This window comes from Polypterus senegalus, chromosome 18 (assembly GCF_016835505.1).
Source record: "Polypterus senegalus isolate Bchr_013 chromosome 18, ASM1683550v1, whole genome shotgun sequence".
NCBI classification, from domain to species: Eukaryota; Metazoa; Chordata; class Cladistia; order Polypteriformes; family Polypteridae; genus Polypterus; species Polypterus senegalus.
In genome coordinates, this window is record NC_053171.1 from 28,141,617 (window position 1) to 28,161,824 (window position 20,208).

A 20,208-nucleotide genomic window follows, 5' to 3' on the forward strand; every position below is an offset into this window, starting at 1 on the left:
ACAGCAATGAATAAAATGTATTTTGGTTCATGTCAACAAATGATGTGACCCAGGGGCAGGCTACATAAGAAAAGGAATAAAATATATTCTTTTTAGTGGATGATTCATTCCTAAAAAGTACAATACATGAATACATACATTAGAGAATTATAGAACTGTCAAGTCATGCATGAATGAATGCATTCATTCAGCCATCCATTTTCAAACCCTCCTAATCTAGTTACAGTTTTGCAGGTGCTCAAGTCTGGCCCAGCAGCAGCAGGTGCAAGGTAGGACCAACCCTTGCATGGACATGTTAATGCTCACACCAGCACCCACCCAATCTGAGCCAACTAGGGGCCCAAATAAGACACTCTTTCTAAGCAAGCATCCCCGACCCTGAACAACTCCATTTGGATAGAAAAACCAGTGCATACATTGACCAGGCTCAGTGGTAAACCCAGACGCCTGCTGCTGGCAGCCAACGCTGCTCACTGTTTCACTTCTTTATGCCAGTGGTTCTCAGACTCAGTCCTGGAGACCCCATGTAGTTTCAGGTTTTTCTTTCCATCCCACTTCTGTTTTTAATTTGAAGCCTAGACCAATTAGTTTTGTAATTTTGAAATTACAAAACTAAGTCTGGTAAGAGTGTACTAAGATTTATGTATGTTGGGATAATTCTGTGTGTTTTCTTTTATCATCATCAGCATCATGGCTGTCCTTCTGGTATCCCCGGTGTTCTGGTTATTTAATTCACTATTTGCTATTGAGCAGGTTAGTGGGTCTGATGCTGAAATAGTTGCAGCCTTAAAGCACTGAGTGTTGTCTTCTCTGCTCATTGTTAATTGTTATTATTTGGATACAGGTAAAGGAGCAAACTACACAGAAAAAAATGGCAAATTAATAGGAAACCAACAAAAGAAGTTAAGCATTTAAAGCCAAAGCAAAAATACAAATATTTCTAGATGTCTTATAAAAATCACACTGCTGGATTTTTTGAATGTAGAATAAGAAAAGAGGAAAACAAAGATCAGCATTGGATTTTAAATGACTCTGGGAGTTAGTTAACTGGGAGGCACAAACACCTGCAGCCACAAGGGGTCTCCAGGACTGAGCTTGAGTACTACTCCTTTAAACCATAGGTACTGTGACAAAATGAATCTATAAAAATGTATTTAACATATCATTTAAATTAATAAGGATGCCTGTGGGTTCTTGTATTATTGGCAAAATGGAGATAAGCTGAAAATCCCATTCTGCAAGCATCAGTCTTGTCAGCACTAGAGGTTAAATTTAAACGTGAAGGAAGTTTCCAGACTTTTATGAAACTTCAAGGTGGAGTGTGCAGCTGTTATCACAAATGTTTCACCTCTTTTGGGTCATGTCAGAGTATCACACTTGATGTTCTCAGCAATGGCAATCGGAAGATGACCAGGGTAGGTTATAAACAGTTCAGTGCTGCTCTCTGGAAGTAAACCGGGTCAGATCTTCTAACATCCGAGCAATTCAAAGCAATGTTTGCAGAACTGATGGATGATGGGCAGTGTGTGGTTGTAATTCAAATTAGTTTTTGTTTTTAGAGGTAAGGGTACGTGGAGCCAGAGGGACATTGAGAGAGAATGCTGTGTATGAGGAGTGCTACCAAAGCTAAAGAGAAGCAGCTGAAAATGAGATTAATGGCCTCCAAATTGAGACACATCATTTAAGACTTCAGAAGGTCTGAAATGCATGGAGGAAATGCAAGTAAACAATTCATGTCTATCTTTTTTTACGAAATTAATCCTGTTAAGGGTCAGACCCTGTCCCAGCAGCACTGGGCACAACATAGCAACCAGTAGTGGCTGAGGCAGAGTCAAAGGCCTGTTATTGGTATGGCAGACGCATTAACGTGGGAGAAACTGCTTCAGGCTAGAGAGAGGGGTGAATAAAATTGTTTTATTTTTTATGGAGGAAGCAATCTGGAAAATGTCATGTTTAGGGAGGCGAATGTGCCGGATTTGCTTTGTGTTCAAGTATAATAAAATTCCATCGATAATGGCAGTGATCTCTGGCTCTTGAAGAAAAAGTATAAACTTAGTTCAGTGTAGCGCAGCCAAGCAGAACTGGTTACCTCAATTAAATGTGAGATAAAAATACAAATCGGTGAATGATTGCAATGTGCAATTCATGAAATAAGTGCTGATACATTAGTATATGCCATGAAACCGCATTATGTAACAATGCATGTGGTTAAACTGGATGAAAATCATACAAGGCTCACTCAAAGTTGGGAAAGCGCATAATAATATCGGTGGCCAAGTATCACCTATGGTCGCACCTCGCCTGATGAAGGAGCCTTCGCTGCCTCGAAAGCTTGCATTTGTAATCTATTTAGTCAGGCAATAAAAGGCATCATTTCACCCTACTTTCTCTTATGATTTAAGAAACAGCAATCAATACAGAAGTATTGTTGGCTCTGATGAGTTGTGCATCACAGAGTTATGATGGCTGAATATTTCTTTATACTTGTAATAACTGGGATTTCTCACACAGGCAGCAGCAGCAGCAGCCCAGCTGGTACTTCAATGTCTGGTATCTCTTCATTTGAAGTTTAGCAGCTTTTCATCTGCAATGTTTTTTTATGACTTTTCGACAGTGTTACATAGTTCAGAAAAGCTGGGTTTGCATCATTTTGGCCTTCTTTTTTCTGTTTTGTACTAGTTTCTGCCCTGCCTGGAATTGTGGAGAGTGAATATATTTGTGTGTATTAACAACGGTAAGAAACGTAAATCTTTTGAAGGTGGTAATGTAGCCATGTAAAACATTGGAACTTTTGCAAGAATGGATGTAACAAAATAATCGTTCAGCAATCTGTATTGAAGAACTGTTTGACCTTCTTGTATTGGTACATAACTAGCTTAGATAGATAGATTGATTGATACTTTATTAATCCCCAAGGGGAAATTCACATAATCCGGCAGCAGCAGCATACTGATACAAAAAACAATATTAAATTAAAGAGTAATAAAAATGCAAGTAAAAACAGACAATAATGTTAACGTTTACCCAATCCCGGGTGGAGTTGAAGAGTCGCATAGTGTGGTGGAGGAACGATCTCCTCAGTCTGTCAGTGGAGCAGGACGGTGACAGCAGTCTGTCGCTGAAGCTGCTCCTCTGTCTGGAGATGATCCTGTTCAGTGGATGCGGTGGATTCTCCATGATTGACACGTGCCTGCTCAGCGCCCGTCGCTCTGCCACGGATGTCAAACTGTCCATCTCCGTGCCTACAATAGAGCCTGCCTTCCTCATCAGTTTGTCCAGACGTGAGGCGTCCCTCTTCTTTATGCTGCCTCCCAGCACACCACCACATAGAAGAGGGCGCTCGCCACAACTGTCTGATAGAACAGATGTTGAAGGACGCCAACCTTCTAAGGAAGTATAGTCGGCTCTGTCCTCTCTTGCACAGAGCATCAGTATTGGCAGACCAGTCCAATTTATCATCCAGCTGCACTCCCAGGTATTTATAGGTCTGTACCCTCTGCCCAGTCACCTCTGATGATCACGGGGTCCATGAGGGGCCTGGGCCTCCTAAAATCCACCACCGGTTCCTTGGTTTTGCTGGTGTTCAGGTGTAATTGGTTTGTGTCACACCATTTAACAAAGTCCTTGATTAGCTTCCTGTACTCCTCCTCCTGCCCACTCCTGATGCAGCCCAGGTGAGAAAGTGGAAAGATAAAAATTAATTAGAAATTACATATTGCACGTCTTTTAAACTTTCTGTATTCACTATGCAACTATTGCTCATATAGTCTTGTTTTTGTATATAGTCTTTCTGTTTTTTTGTTTTTTTTTTAACTGAAATTGAACTCAGGTGTGATACACCACAGTTAGGTTATTTTTTAACAAGGGGGCAATTACTTGTTCACACAGGGCCATGTAGGTTTGGATTTTTTTTCTCCCTAAATAATAAAAACCATCATTTAAAAACTGCATTTTGTGTTTACTTGTGTTATATTTGACTAATGGTTAAATGTGTTTGATGATCAGAAACATTTTGTGTGACAAACATGCAAAAGAATAAGAAATCAGGAAGGGGGCAAATAGTTTTTCACACCACTGTATATTCTCAGACTTGCTTAATTTAATTATGGATTTAGGAGGCTGGGGTCTGTCCTGTCAGTCCTTTGCAGGACCTCCTCATACACACATACATAAGTTATGACTTTGGGATGCAGGACACAAGGAATGTGCAAATTCCACATTGACAGCAACAATTTCGGAGCTGTGAGGCAGCAGCACTAATAATTGATCACATTGCCGCCCCGCCATCAAACATTACCTAAATATCTCATTGAACAAGTGGACGCATTGCATTTTGGATGACCTTTTCTCTGAACTGGTTATGGTGCTATTTCAATAGAGACCAGAACACCTGTCAGAGCTTATGTGAAATTCAAAAAAAGGAGTGCTGACACAAGAATTGACTTTTCAGCAGGAAAATGATCCAAAAACAGGATCAGGGGAAACTACAATGGCTCAGGCATATGATGGTGAATTCTACTAATTAGACTCCTTTCCAGGAGGAAGCTGGCACAGCATTAAATGTGCTTTCCATAAGCAGTATCTCCAAGCAGCTTGACACAATCCACCCTGAAGAAGGACAGGTATTCAGTCTTATCCTGTCTCTTCCCTCTCTACTTTCATTGTGGTTGGCAGAAATATGTAGTGAGCAGAGAGTGAGTGTGACGAAGGAATGGCCAGTTGTTCAGCACAGAAAATTGGATTTCCTTGTGGGCCGATGGTTCAAGTTCATATCTGTTATAGACTGGCACTTAAAGAAAGAAACAACCCCCGGAATGAGCAGAGGGTTCTGATGAAGTAATAATCGATAACAAATAACATGCATATACTGCTTTTCTAATATATTCCAAACTCTTTACATGGTGGGGAAGCACTTTAACCAGCAATTTGTAACAACCACCGCAAGCCATTTATGTGGCAATATGCTCATCACACCACAAGCTGTTAGGTGGTGAAGAGGTGAGATAAGTTAGCCAGTAAGGACATGGGGATGATTAAGGAGCCAGAATGACCAGGCTATGGTGGGCAATTTCGCCAGGACATCGAGAAACACACAACTCTTTTGAAAAGATACCCAAGTGATCTTTTATGAACACAGAAAGTTAGGACCTCTGCTTTACATCTTGTCAGAAGGACAGAGCCTGTTTTACAATAGCACAGTGTCCCTGTCACTGCCATGGGGCCATTGGTATCCACACACACCAAAGGATAAGTGTCTCTTCATATACTGTATAATGAATAAAAGAGAAAGGGCAATTAATATGGCTATTGAAGTTAAAACAAAAGGAAAGCAATGAGCTTCCCCCTGAATTAACATCCAAGTGTGTTGGGGGACTTGTTTAGTGAAACCTTTCCACTTCAAGGAGCCCCCTAATCTATCACACACGTTTAAAATGTACAAGGAAATCAGGATCCATACAGAACCCAAGGGTGTATATGCAGAGTTCACATAGTAATAAGGATGAGACTCAAACTCGAGTCATTGAAGTTATGAGGCAGCAGCGCTAAACACTCAGCCATCTTGCTACCTGTCCGGCATTATGTCACAATAGAAATGGCCTTCAAGATAAAGTGTCAGTTACCTGGATGTTTCTGACCAGTTGGTGCATAGGGGCCCTCGTCACTGGGGCTTTGGGATCCACACAGAGACCACAGGGTTAGCACCCACTGATGGCCCACCTCGCCACACTTCTTCCAGCAGCAACCCAAGCTTTTCTTAGATGACCTCCCAAGCAAGTGCTTGCCAGGTACAAACATGCTTAGCTTTAGGTGGCTTACCTGTTCTGAAGTCGAACATTGACATTAATGAACTCAATTTAATACTTCAGATATTTGTCACAACCGTTCTTGTTTATTATGTTCTTCCTTTTCAAGTAAATCATTACATTTCTTATGAACAAGCTGAATGAGGGTGGCTTATGCTAATTGTTGGGTAAACGCATAGTTATTGAAAATGTAAGAAATGTATTTTAGATAATATAACTGGATTTAATAGTAAGACTTATTGTGTACGCGTTATAGTATAGATATTAATATTTCCGTGTAAATACTCCTGAGAAGTCATGTTTTGAGTGATCTGGTTTTTTTTTTTGTGTTTTTTTTCTGGGATGTGGGACAAGTCCTAGTTGGGTCTGGCCGTTGAACAAAAAGAAAGTGAAGTCAGGAGACTGGAAAGTTAAAAGGAACGGAGAATCCACGGCTTTAGTGTCATTACTTGATTTGTCCTTCTTTTATAATTAGAAATGTGGTCACTTTTTCCTTGATTACCACTTTGTAAAAGTTTGGATATGGAAGCGTTCGGGGAGTGTGGGGGTCGCTGCCCACCCGGCCGATAGTGCACCTGCCGATGGCAACAGGTGGAATAGGTTTTCCTAAACAGTTTATTGCAGAGCAACGGAGCCTCAGCGGTAGGCGCGGTGTCATTACGATGTACTTAACTAATAGATCTGAGGCCCCAGCGCGGGAGGGCGGAGCTGCTCGTGGGAGGGGCCCTGCCACACCTGTGCAGGTGAGCCGAGTGCTCCACTGTGTCATTGTCACGGAGAGCGCAAGGTAGCTGGTCACTCGTCGGGTAAAGGAGTATGTGCCGTGAAGCACACGGTCAATTACGAAAAAAACCAACAACAACCAGTGCGCCTAAGTTTAGAAGGTTCGCTTTACGTTTGACAGACAGACACGAAGACCTCGCACGTTGGGGAGCTGCCGAACCAAATCAGCTACATTTTTGACGGACCCTCGGTGTAGTTCGGAGCTGGTGAAAGAAGACGTTTGAGCGAGGACAGTCATCATCACGGATTTTAAAATGGGTCGTAAGTCTGCGAGAAATGATTTTGAGTGGGTTTATACTGACCAACCGCACACTTCCAGGAGGAAAGAAATCATAGGTAAGGCGGCAGCTGGTTCTGTTTTTTGTGGGAGGGGTAGCTTAAATATGACTGGACTTGAACCTGTTCACGTATAAGGGCACCAGCCGTAATGCTGCATATGGTTAGAACCCTCAATCTTAGCCGTTCTGAAAGTCGTAGCTTGTTACTTATTAACATGGTTTAAAAACGTAATGCTTCACTTTGGACGCGTTGTACCGCGAATTTCTGGCGAATTTTCGAAGACCCACTGAACAGCTTTAGATTCCTCCTGGCCGAGCGAGCGGTGTGCTGCCTTAACCATCTTGAGATTTAATATCCAGGTTCTGAAGGCCGATTCGTTAGCTCCGTGGAGGGAGCGCTCCAGCGGTGCTACTGGAAGGGAAAGATAGATTTGGGGGCAAAATTACGAATCATTCCGAAACTCCATTGGGTGAGACATACACAGTTACACAGTCTCCGTGATCGACCTGCAGCAATCCGGCGTCATGTCTATGAAGACGTGGAGACTTGCGAGCCATTTCAGCTTACCCGACCATCCATTTTCGAAAACCGTTTTATGTCGTAACGAGTGTCGGGAGCCAATACCAAAGGATCTGGACACAAGTTAGGAGCCTTCATGGGACGAGTTTGCACGTACGGTGAGATGACATTGTCGTCAATTTCTCGAAAGCAGCATTTTGAAAAGAAGCTCGCGCCAGCAAAAAGACACCCATTGCGTTTATATTAACACCCCAGGGGCGTCTCTTCTACTCGCGTTACGAAAAAAGACAGCATGGAAACGAACCTAATTTGGTTTTGTTTTCGTTTTGAAATGTATTCTTGAGTGAAATGTTTTATGGCGATGTGTTCTGTGAAAGGCGCTACATAAAGTATCGCTATATCGGTTGATGTAGTTACCACGTACAATTCATCCTTCATAAAAGAAAATATTCTGGAGAAACCCAAGTCACCTAAGCGCCTTATTAACACACTCAGCCGAACAAGTTCAATAAAAGTTCGGTTTTACTGACTTAAGCCATTTTTTTTAAAGTTTAATATAGAAAGAAATTCCTAACCAGGTTGATTTTCGGACATGCTTATCATATGCAGGCGTATCGTACAAAAACGTACTTTTTTGCTTTGTGGTTGGGTTTTGTGGACTGCGATTGTTATCGCCGTGAATGCCTCTTTACAGAAGAGCACTGGAACGTGCATTGTCTTTCCATCCTCTATGTAAAAAAAAACTTCCCTAAATAATAATGCAAACAAGTAGATTGTTTTAATTAGTTGGTGCGTTGTATTTATGAAACGGTTTATAATGACGCCATATGAAATCGAGTTTGGCGCTAATTAATATTTTTTCAAAGTATACACCCAAGTCGAGTTATCCGGCCCTTATACAAACACACAGACACGACAGGCTAATGAGTCAGTGCAGAAAAGGTTGTGCAAGAAAAAGAGATTCGGTCACCTTCGAAAGTGTTCATATTAACAGACAAATCTTATATGGCACCCTGAGTGATTCGTTCGAATTAGAAATGCTGCCGCACTAAAATGTTTTCCGAAGCTTCACTCGCTCTCAATCGCCATGCAGTAAACAAATCCAGAGAGTCGAAACAATTCAGTTCTAAGAAGATGCGCACACACACAACTGCCAACTGGTTACTAGTAAATGCTAATCACAGGCTCGATTCATTTTTGCCATTACGTAGAAGACCCCACAGACACGCAGTCAGGTGCCCAACTGGTCGTGTGGGAGTGGCGTGGCGTCAAGTCCAGCACCGTCTCGTGCCACGTCCTTCGTCATGAGTATCGCTGGTGTAACACCTGGGGCTCGCAAGGTAAAGAAAACGGACGATAAAGATGGCCATTGATTAATTAATTTGCCAATCAACCGAATCTGCACGTGACATAGAAGAACTGGAAAATGAGAGCGGCGCTAGAAATTACACGTGCATACCAGGAGAACATGCGAGACTCCACGAGGGTAGAGCGAACCCTGGACTGTGGAGCTCTGAGATAGTAGGACTTTAAAAAAAAAAAAGCACTTTAAAGATCCGCATAATATTTTTAAAAGATGGAGGACGCAGTGGTCTACAAATCGATGCCACATTGTTATCCAGTTGTGCAATATTCTTTTAGAGAGATGTTGGGTTATTTTTTATTTTTCCTCGTCATTGTGTAATCATTTGCATTGCAATCAACAGGCAGCGGGTTAAAATGGATAGAAAGAATCGGTAGACCCAATCTTTTGTAGACTTACTGTATAACCCACGTAACACTCTGAAAGTGTTGTACAATTCTTGCTCAATCAGTTTCTTAGCTGGAATTTTTATATATTGTGCATCAGTTTACGCTCACCCGACCATCCACAGGGTGGAGTTTTCCTGTTCTGTTCGCGTGTCGCTGAATTTATTCCGAATACCGTAACTCATAGCAGAAAACTAAAGCGCGCGGACAGTGTGAGTAAACGTGTGCATGCGTGCGCGCGCCCGCCCGGCTCCCCGTCCGAGTTGGTTCCTGCCTTCAACCTGCTGCGGCCCAAGCAACCCAGAACTGGAAAAGCGGGTAGGAAAATGGATGTGATGAATTGTTAGGAAACGGTTAGCTGATACGAACGACTGGCTGCAAAGACATTCATCAAAAAAGGAAAGCGCCCCAGTGAGCCGTTTACATCGATACAGGCTAAGTAAATTTAGTGGGTATTTAATAAGCACTTGGTCCTTGAAGGCTCAACATTATTCTTGTATTAAACGCCCTCCACTCAAATAAAGGTGCCATGGTGGTTCTTTAGAGTGGTGCCATAAAGGATCCATTTTTGGTACCCTGAAGAACCATCAACATATGAAAGTTTCAGAACGAGCCTTCATTTATTTAGACCTGTGACAGGATCAATAAATAATCATGCATAGATGTGAAATACCAATGGATTCATGATCTTAAAAAGACAACGACACAGGCTGTGTTCAGTTTCTTGATCTGTTAGTATTCTGGTAGGTCACCTGCTATACATCAAAGATTTGGGTTTTGTCCACATATTAGGAACATTTTTCACAACCCAAAGAACCAATCTGATGTGCAAAGACCCCTTTCCTGAATGAACTGGATCTTGGTCAAGCAGTGGGGCCACCACAAACCCCTGAACCCCTAAAGTACCATCACAGAAGCTGTATGTTGCTGTGATACACTCCGCTATTAAACATCCTTTTTATATAGTGTCTTTCTGTAGTGAACGTAAGATGCTTTGTAAGTCTGCTTTAGTTTGTCTCACTTAGGAACAGATTCTGGTATTAATCGCTAACTAACTCTGTAGTTTATGGTTTGGTGGCTTATTTTCCAGGTCACACTGCTTAAAATTAACTTTATTTTATATGGCACCTTTATTTAGTGAACTCATCCCCACAGAGCCTGTCAAGTACATTTACAATTCTTTCCATTTGCAGATGTTGGCACACTGTAGTCACTTACTCAACCCAAAGCCTGGCTGCCTGGTCACCCTTAAAATTAACTTGGTTTTATGGAGCGTTTTTATTTAATGAACCCAACCCCACCCCAAGGCAGTTGAACAACTGCAGCACAATTGTTTCCATATACAGGGGGGATGCAGGTGGGCTTTATTGACTGACTAATGTTGTGGTTTCTAGTCCAGCACCCTGACTGCTAGGTTGTGGAGGAATATAAAAATAAATAGGCAAATAAATAAATGTATTGTCACATGTGACAGCAAATAAATGAAAGCAATTATAAATAATTAAATGCATCAAAAATGTTTTTTGATGCTTATGTCTTTTTGTATTTCATTATTTCTTCATTTGATTATGTCAGTGACGCTGCATGCAACATTTTTAATATGCCTTGAAATGAAGGTTGTCATCTTCACCTGTCGAAGATGAGAGGGTGGGCTCCAGGGAGTGCTGTGTTTTGATTGGTGAATCGTCAATAGAATGTGTGTAAATATTTACAACTGAGGAGCCGCACTGAATAGCCAATGGGATTGCACATATATGTCACCTGATGCGCACAGCGGAAAGTCTGAGAAATCCACAGCACTGCCCGACAGTAACGCTACATGAGAGACAGTCGTACTACGTGACACGCCCACTGCTAGACACGCCCATTCGATAGTTGTCATTATTCATGAGGCAGATAGCCCTCCCACAACTGTAATATTTTAATTTTATTGAATTAAATAAATGCAAGTAATATTCCATACAAACTAGTCAAACTTGACAAAACTAAAAACTGAATTCAACTCCCACCCATGAGAAAAAGATGAAGGGCAACAGACAAAAGTAAAACTTTAAGAGTAGAAAAGTGGGGAGGGAATTCTTTTCCCCCAATATAAATGCTTATTCTATAATTGATTAGATCATGCTGAGTTTTTAAAATGTTTTTAACAGATCCTCTAAGAGAGAATTTGATTTTTTTCCAATTTTAAATAGTATATAACATCAGTTACTCACTGACGTAAAAGAGGTGGGATAGGATTCTTCCAGTTGGGCAAGATAAGTCTACGTGCTAATAGTGAAGTTAAGGCAATTACCACAACGTGAGATACACCTTCAAAACGGCTGTGCTGAGAAAGATACAAATGACCCGACGTATCATGTAACATCACTGACATATAAAGAAAAGAACACAAAACGTCATAGGACACGTGCAATTTGATTGACTCCTCCTCAGGAGTGGAGCTCTGGAGGTCTGCAGCTACACTCACTCCATTGAAGTCTTTGGCCATCAGTGTTGTGATCGAAATTCCCAAAGTACAAGAGTTCCAAAAATGCCCACTAGAGGGGGAAATCCTGTCCAAAAAAAAAAACAGGCTAGACACAAATGGGGCCATTTAGAATCTTTATAAAATTAAAGGTTTGTTATCACAAAAATACTCTGGTAAGTACCTGAAGCTCCATGGAGCACACAAGGTAAAAAGGAGTTGCCAGCAGGGACAGTCCAAGGTGAACACGTCTCATTACACAAGCCAATGGTAAAGTCGAAAGTCCACTGAATGAAAAGCCCAGTAAAATCACAACACTCACCAAATCCCTGGTGCATTTGAAATGAGCTGCCAAGGCCCTCCGGATGTACAGGGCAGAGGGCAGCTCCTGGCTAAAACATAGCACAGGTACAAAAAACAAAGCAGACAATAAACAAGAGTAACGTTAACATACCTTAACAACTCTCATTTGAGCAAAAAATCAAATCAAATAAGACTCAGGGGAGGGGAGGATATAACCATCAAGTGCTATATTTATAGGCAGACCCCATTCCTGAGATGCAGAGTCCTGAGAGGATGATGAATTCGGATCTTCTTGAATTAAAGTTGCTGTGCCTGCAGTAGGTCTGAGCAGCTTTTTCTTGCACTCGTGTCCATCTTGGACCCTCGCAGTCACAACTCTGAGCAGCTGCTGTGCTTGCCCTGTGAATCCTGTGGCTTATCAGCACTGGCAGACTGTGAGCATCCTCACTAGCGACGTGACACCAATGAAAACACAGCACTTGCCAAAGTCCACCCGCTCGACTCTTGACGGGTGAAAACGACAGTTTGCATACTTAATGCTGTGTGAGGTTTCACTGAAATAAATACAACAAGATCCGAACAAATACATAATAAATAAGCAACAAAAACACTTCATGACACATTTAATTAGTACTGCTCACATATATCTGTGTTTTTATTTATTTGCAATCGCATTTGTGTATTTATTTTATTTAATTTTGTTCAAAATATTCCCCATATTAGGTCCCACTGCTTAAAATTAACTTTATTTTATTTAATGCTTCACATGCTCAGCACATTTATTTCCATTTAAAGTGCAGTTGGCTTTAGTGGCAGCCTGGTTCAAGTTATGATCTCTGATTTTTTAAAACATTTATTATGCAAATTCCATACATCCAATTCTATCACTTCTTCCAGTCCGGGTCACGGGGGTAGCACTCTATGCAGAGCTGCCCAGTCCTCCACCTTCACCCCCACCTCCTCCAACTCCTAACGGGGTTACTGAGACGTTCCCAGGACAGCCTAGAGGTCTAATCTTACCAGCCTTTCCTGAGTCTGCTCCTATGGTCTCCTCACCAAAACAGCTCCCCAGTGAGATTTCCAGAAGGCGTCCTGACTCACTTCCACTGCAGAGCCTACTTTGAGCTCCTCCTGAATGTCTCTGCTCCTCACTCTATCTTCAAAGGTGAGCCCAGACACCCTGCGAAGGAAGCTCATTTCTGCCACATGTATCTGTCATCTAGTTCCATCGGTCACTTCCCAAAGGTGAGGAGAGGTACGCAGATCGACCGGTAAATCGAGAGCGCTGCCTTTCACCTCAACTCTTTCTCTGTCATGACTGACCTGTACAACGTCTGCATGCCAGCTGACGCTGCTCTGCTCTGCCAGTCTTCCTCTCTTTCCCCTTTTCGCTTAGTTGTGAACAAGACCCTGAGGTACATAAACTCCTCCACTTGAGGCAGCAGTTCATCCACAACTTGGACAGGACACTCCACCCATTCCTAATTTGGGACCTTGACCTGAGACTTGGAGGCGTTGATCTTCTTCCTCACCGCTTCACGTGCAGATTCTGGTTCCTGGCTAATTACATATCGATTATGGGGTTTTTAACATGCAGAGACTTCAAATCTGAGGTTAGCTTCTGTGTTTCATGCACCTAAACAAGAGGAGGAGGAGGTTGGGATCATGTGCTGATTACAGTGCACTGCCGCACCCACCACATGGCAAACCACTTGGATTGAGATCAGAGAGCAGCCGCGCAACGGGTGACACCACAGCACCACAATGGAACAGTGGGAGGTCTCCTACGGCGGCTGGAGTGCCAATCCTGCCACCAATTCCTGAGTTTTCCCCACAAGTTGGAGGACCTGCCTGCAGGGCTGGATGCAGATTAATGTCATACCCAGAATGGAGCAATTGCAGGGTAAGAGCCTTGCTCAAGGGTCCGTTCAGGTTTATTTTCAGATAGTCCGAGACTGTGTCATACTGTTCCATAATATGGTATAAAATGATGTTTAAAAACATGTACAATTTAAAATTAGTGCAGTATTTTATATTCTATTCTCACAGCGTGCATATAAATAGCTATTTTTACACTGGTGCATAAAGTACATCGCGTGAGTACGTATGAAATGAGAAATGGTGCGAGTAGTTAAGGGTTAAAAGAAGACCAAGCTGTGTGCGATAGCTCAGCCAGTGCAGCAACCTTTGACCCCACTGGGGTGTGGTTCCTTTTTGAAAGACCAAATCACAGTAAACTTCTCTGGCCACTTGATTGTTTTGTTTTTTTTATTTACTTCTGTATTTATGTGAGAACTCAAACAAGCGAATAGAAAACCCTTAGCACAAAAAAATGCAATAAGATGATTATTTCCAAATCCTTTTTGTTGACACAAACATGCGTCGGAAACACAGAAGGCACAGATCAATACTCGACAACTTTCTTGGCTGTAAATGAACATATTTGGGACATTTTTAAGCTTTTCCTCCATGCCACACAACCTCCATTGTAAAGCACAAGTGCAGACAACATACTTATTTCAATTTATAGATAGTGCTCGGCTTTAGAACATAACTTTGCATTGCAAATAACACATATTACATTTTTATAAAGAATAACTTTGACTTGAAAAATATCTTTTAAACTGCTCAATGTAACATTGATTTTATATACAGTCGCCCCTTGATTCAGTGTATTATCTCACCCTGACTAATATGAATCTGTTCCTTGCTGTTTTGCCAGCTGCCTGTGCCTCTGGCGCCAACCGAGTGTCGAGCCCACTTTTGGTGAACTCGGCCATGTGGGTTCGAGACCCCAGACATATGAGTCACACACCCTGCATGAGGACTGTTTCCATTCTGCCCAAGCGGCACCCATTGTTTTGTCTTACTGCGGCTTTTTCATTTATTCATCTTGCTCGCCTTTGTGGTCTCTTTTAATATGCACATTTTCATTAGCTCCTGTTGCCAGCTCTTCTAATATTTCACCCGCATGAATAGCAGCTAATTTGAAAGAAGTCCTGTTTTTGTGTGACTCACGCCTTTATGCAAAGGTTCCTGGACAAAGATGTTGCGCTCCCAGGTCACACAGGCAGAGCCCTTACATTCACCGGTAATTAGCAGCAGCGAGCAGCCTGCCATTTATTCAAGATCTTCAAGGGAAGTGTGGCAACCGCACCCCAGTGCTGATGAAAGAGACGCCATTTCAGCAGAACCCACTAGGAAAGGCGATGGCTTTTGGGTCAGGGGCAGCCAAAGATTTCCCCCAAAGTGGACTTAGAGGCTTGGAAACTGTAAAGGGAGAAGGGCTGCCACAATTAAACAGGCTGAAATTTAATAAATCACCAGGAGCAGATAACATTAAGTGCTTAGGGACTTTATCAGGAATATATATAAATTCTTAGCACATAGTTTTAGAATATCACTGCACACCTAGGAAATTCCTAAAGACTGGAACCTAGCAAATATAATCCCATTGTATATAAAGCGTGATCGGAATGATTCCAGTAACTATAGGCCAGTAAGCTTAACAAGTAAACTAATGGAAGGAATTATTAAGGAAAAGATGGCGCAGCATATGTCTAGAACAGGTCTGTTAACAAACAGTCAACATGGGTTGAGACGAAGAAGGTCGTGTTTCACTAATATTCTTTAATTCTATGAGGAAGCAACAAAAGTTTGTGATATTATTCATCTTGATTTTCAAAAGGCTTTTGATAAGGTATTGCATGAAAGGTTGATGATCAAACTAAAAGAAGTGGGAATTCAGGGCATGGTCTGTATGTGGGAACAACATTGGCTTAAACACAATAAACAGTTGGGTTATGGGCCAAGGAACCTTATCAGAATTAGGTGATGGCAAAAGTGGTGTCTAGCAGGAGTCGGTGCTGGGGCCGCTGCTCTTTATGATATACATAAATGACCTGGACAAGAGTGGAATCAGAAAGCTGGTTAAGTTTTCAGATGCTACAACACCAGGTGGAAGAGTGGATAATGCAGAATCACCCAGATTGTTACAGAGGGACTTGGACGGCATACAGGCTTGGGCCGATTTGTGGCAGATGACATTTAATGTAAGTAAATATAAAGAGCTTTATGTTTACTTGGGATATTTACCCCTAGGTATTTAAACTGATCTGCAATGATAAAAGGGAAGGTGTCCAATCTAATATTGTATGTTTGAGAATTCACTGGAAAGAGCACACTTTTATTCAAACTGATTCTGAGACCAGAGATCTTTTGAAATTCTGTAAGTGCTGTTAAGACTGCAGGCACAGTATTTTGTGGGTCTGATATACTGTATACAGTACCATATCATCTACATATAGAGAAACTTTTTTGTTCCAGTCCTTCTCTGATAATCCCCTTTATCTCATAAGCATTTCGACAGTGAATTGCCAGTGGCTCAATGGCAATTGCAAAAAGCAGTGGTGACAAGGGGCATCCTTGTCTGGTACCACGTTTTAGTTTAAAGTAGTCTGAATTAAAGTTGTTAATACAAAATGAAGCTTCTGAATTGGTATACAGTAGTTTGATCCATGCATAAATGTTCGGGCCAAACCCAAATTTCTCCAATGTAGTGAAAATGTAGTTCCATTTGACCATATCAAATGCTTTTTCTGCATTCAACGATAATAATATCTCCGGGGTGTTTGACTTTGTGGGTGAATATATTAGATTATACAGGTGTGGAAGATTGGAAGCTAAGTGTCTGCCTTTAATAAATCCAGTTTGGTCTTGTGATATTACCGAAGGCAGCACTTTGTCCATCCTTCTAGCTAGGACTTTGGAGAGTATCTTAACATCATTATTCAGAAGTGAAATTGGTCTGTATGATACACATTGTAATAAGTCCCCATTTTGTTTAATGTAAGTAAATATAAATTATTACATGTAGGAAATAAAAATGTTAGATTAGAATACACAACGGGAGGTCTGAGTATCGAATATACACCTTATGAGAAGGACCTGGGAGTTATAATGAACTCATCACTTCCAACATCCTGACAGTGTGCAGAAATGATGAAGACAGCTAATAGAATGTTAGGTTATATGGCTCCCTGATGTGTGGAGTACAAGTCAAAGGAGCTTCTGCTTAAGTCATATGATGTGCCAATGAGGCCTCACTTGGAGTTTTCTGTTCATATCTGGTCTCCATACTACAAAAAGGACAGAGCAGCTGTAGAGAATTTCCAGAGCAGAGCGACCAGGTTGAATAGGACAGTGAGGTGTGAACTATGAGGAGAGACTGAAGAAGCTGAACCTTTGCAGTTTGACTAAGAGGTGACATGATTGATGTGTTTAAACTTATGAAAGGAATTAATACAAAACTAAATATCTCAACGGGAACACCGTTGGAAACTTGTTAAGGGCATATTTTGTAGAAAATTTTACTTCATGCAAAGAACCACAGACACATGGAGTAAGTTACCAAGTAATGTCATGGAGAGCAGGACTTTAGGGACCAACAGATTTCAACTTGATGTTATTTTGGATAATCTTGATGACTGGGAGGGACAAACTCATTGGACTGAATGGCTCGTTCTTATCACAACTTTTCTAATGTTCTAAAGTTGCAAAGAGCTAAAAACAAAGAAAGCCCCGGCAGTTTCGAGTAAATTCATAAATGACGAGACATATGTGGCAATGGCAGTCCTTCTTTAGATCACCTGCTATATGCCAGAGTTCACTATGGCCTCCCATTAATCTGTTGCATAGTTCAATTGTGGTCTAAAAGCAAGGACACCCTGAATAAGCAGGGTTAGGTGCTGTTGTATCTTAAATTCTTCTATTCAGGATTCGAGTCTTCTGTATGTAGAGCCTGTTGTACTTATTATGGGACAAAAAAGGTTGTGGTTGTATAAATCTAATATAATCTAATATATATAATCTAATGCCCTGATAGTGCGATTGGCTAGCTAGGGGAAGGCAAACTTCTGCTCCAAAATCCCAATTTTGTGAAACAAAAAATATAAGAGACATTCACCCTACAGAAAAAAAAACAAAACAAAGATAAAGTAAATGGAGCTATAGTGGGACTCTCCCACCCTGCCCTGCAGCTTCAGGTCCTTGGGGTGCCATCTGACACCCTCAGAGTTCACTACCACCTCCCAGCAATCCAGAAACCTCATTGGGCCTGCTCTGCATGAAACAAAGACAAGCAAGAGAGCCGTTCACTAGCGCTAACAATGACAAATGGGCTTCTCCAGCAATCAATAGGCATGGCAACGTGGCGTCTTGTCTGCGATAATCAGTCACCCAATCTGTCTTTATATGGTGTCGTTTATAGTTAAGTGTGCATGGCAATTTACATTACAGAACCAAAAGCTTGTAGAGCAATTCTTCATGTGGATCTGAAGTGGATAATGCAATCCATTAGCTGGCTGCATAGTGGTGGGGTTTTATTACAGTCCATCAAATCTTCAAACACCTCAGTGTACCTTCAGCTTGGGTAACCCTCAGTGCAGCTTTCCAATTGAATTTCCTCCTGGCCATTAAGTGGAACCTTCCTCCTCCGACCGCATTCGGTTTGCAAATTCGACGTCTGTTCAGAGCCGGGCAAGTCATTCCAGTTTGAAAAGTACTAAGGCCCAGCCAAGCCAACAATTCATTCAAAACTAATCTGTCTGTCCTCTTGGAAAAATAATTAATGACCCTAGTTAGTCTACTGACTGCCCTAAGGATATAAAGAATTACTTTAAAAAAAAAAAAATGTTTTGCTCCTAATGACTTCCCACTTCTAATTATCAGTAAGAGCCCGGCAGGTCCCCAGGCTCCCATCAGGAATGGCGTGCCACCTGCTGCCAGCGTCCAGGGACACAGCATTGCCTATCCTGCATTTGGAGAGAGGGCTTGAGAGGCTAGCAAGTCTACCAATGTGTCCATCAGCCCTGGGGCCGAGTTGGTGGTCAGTGGCAGGCAGCCTTGGGGTGCGTCCTTCCAGCTTCACTGACTCAAGTGGAGGCCATATGACTTCAACGAAAAGGATCAGGAGGTGAGACGTAGTCACTGAATCGAGCCAAGCTCACCGCCGAACAGTCAAAGTGAAGTGCAACGCGCTAATCAAAAATCACAAGGCTAAATCACAGCCAAAAATTCATTTTTTTAATGTTACGTAACCCATGTAATTTGCAGTGATGGCTGATAAAAATCTTTAATCACATGTTTTCATGCAGAATGAGAGATTGATAAAACAGAAGCCAATATTAACCAAGGCTGTACAACACCCGACGATGTGAAAAACGTCCATGGAAACAACAAAAAACAAATCTCAGTTTACTCGTGTCGCATGATCCACACATTCCTTATCCAGTCGAATGTTCACAAAACATGTAAAATATTTAAAATATTTATAATATTTATTTATAACTAGCCAACCCGCGGCGTACCATACGCCACATAATCAGGCCGGTTTTTTAATGATTTTTAAGCACAGGGAGAAAACTAACATTTGAAAAATCGGAAATGTAAGAAATCAGCAATAAAAGCAACATTGTAACAATGCACGGAACGAACCAACACACAATCATTTGTGCGGCGCTCCGGCGTGGAGGGTGGAATGGGAGGAGAGGAGAAGAGAAGGACGTCCACTCGCTCCCTCCGTCATGCTAGACTGCAGATTTCTCGTCCAGTATGCACTGCCTGCTCATGTGCCCACCTCCAACTCGTCACTCGAGTCGTTGTCGTCTGTGCACAGTCCTGATGCAGCTGTGACTCACGTAGACTTTTCATTGCTCTGTGCGGTTTTGGCTGCCTTTCTATATATAATCAACCAAGACACCCGACCACGGTAGTAGCGAGGTGGGAGGGCGGCGTGTACAAAATGCAGGAGCATCTAAGAAGTCGCATGTTTGTCGCGGATGCGAATTGCTGTATGTAGCATGTAAAACAGTCGTGCGTCGTAACCGAAAACTCGGTTTTTAAATACTGGTTACTTCATTGTGTGTACGACTGTAATGAATGAAAAGCTGTAACTCTGGAGAGGGCAACATACAATACAGTGTTTTACACGCTGCATACAGTGATTTACATCCGCGATAAATATGAATCTTCTTAGATGGTGCTGTCGCATCCACCCACGCTCTTGAAGCACACACACTGCCTGGTCATGTGCCCGCTCGCAAGAGCAACTAACAGAGACTCGCCCACCAACTGTAAGACCATGGGATACCCCTCGCGAACTGCATACAACGATTCACTTCCGCGACAAACAAACTCTTTTACACGCTGCATACAGCGATTTACATCCGTGACAAACATGCCTCCTCTTAGATAGTCCTGCCGCATCGTGTGGTGCCTCTGTGTGAAGGCACAGAGAAGGTCAGCTGC

General features: G+C 42.0%; 1 protein-coding gene across 2 annotated transcripts in view; it reads left to right on the forward strand.

Annotated features, from left to right (window-relative positions):
* The first annotated feature begins 4,015 nt into the window (after positions 1 to 4,015).
* Positions 4,016 to 20,208, forward strand: part of degs2 (delta(4)-desaturase, sphingolipid 2) — a 39,020-nt gene continuing 22,827 nt past the window's right edge. For both annotated transcript variants that reach the window (XR_005631306.1, XM_039741810.1), the window contains exon 1: positions 4,016 to 6,923. Coding sequence is in view for 1 of the 2 variants with exons in the window: in XM_039741810.1 (XP_039597744.1) it covers positions 6,842 to 6,923 (82 nt within the window). In the remaining variant the exon portion in view is untranslated. The remainder of the gene's footprint in view (positions 6,924 to 20,208) is intronic.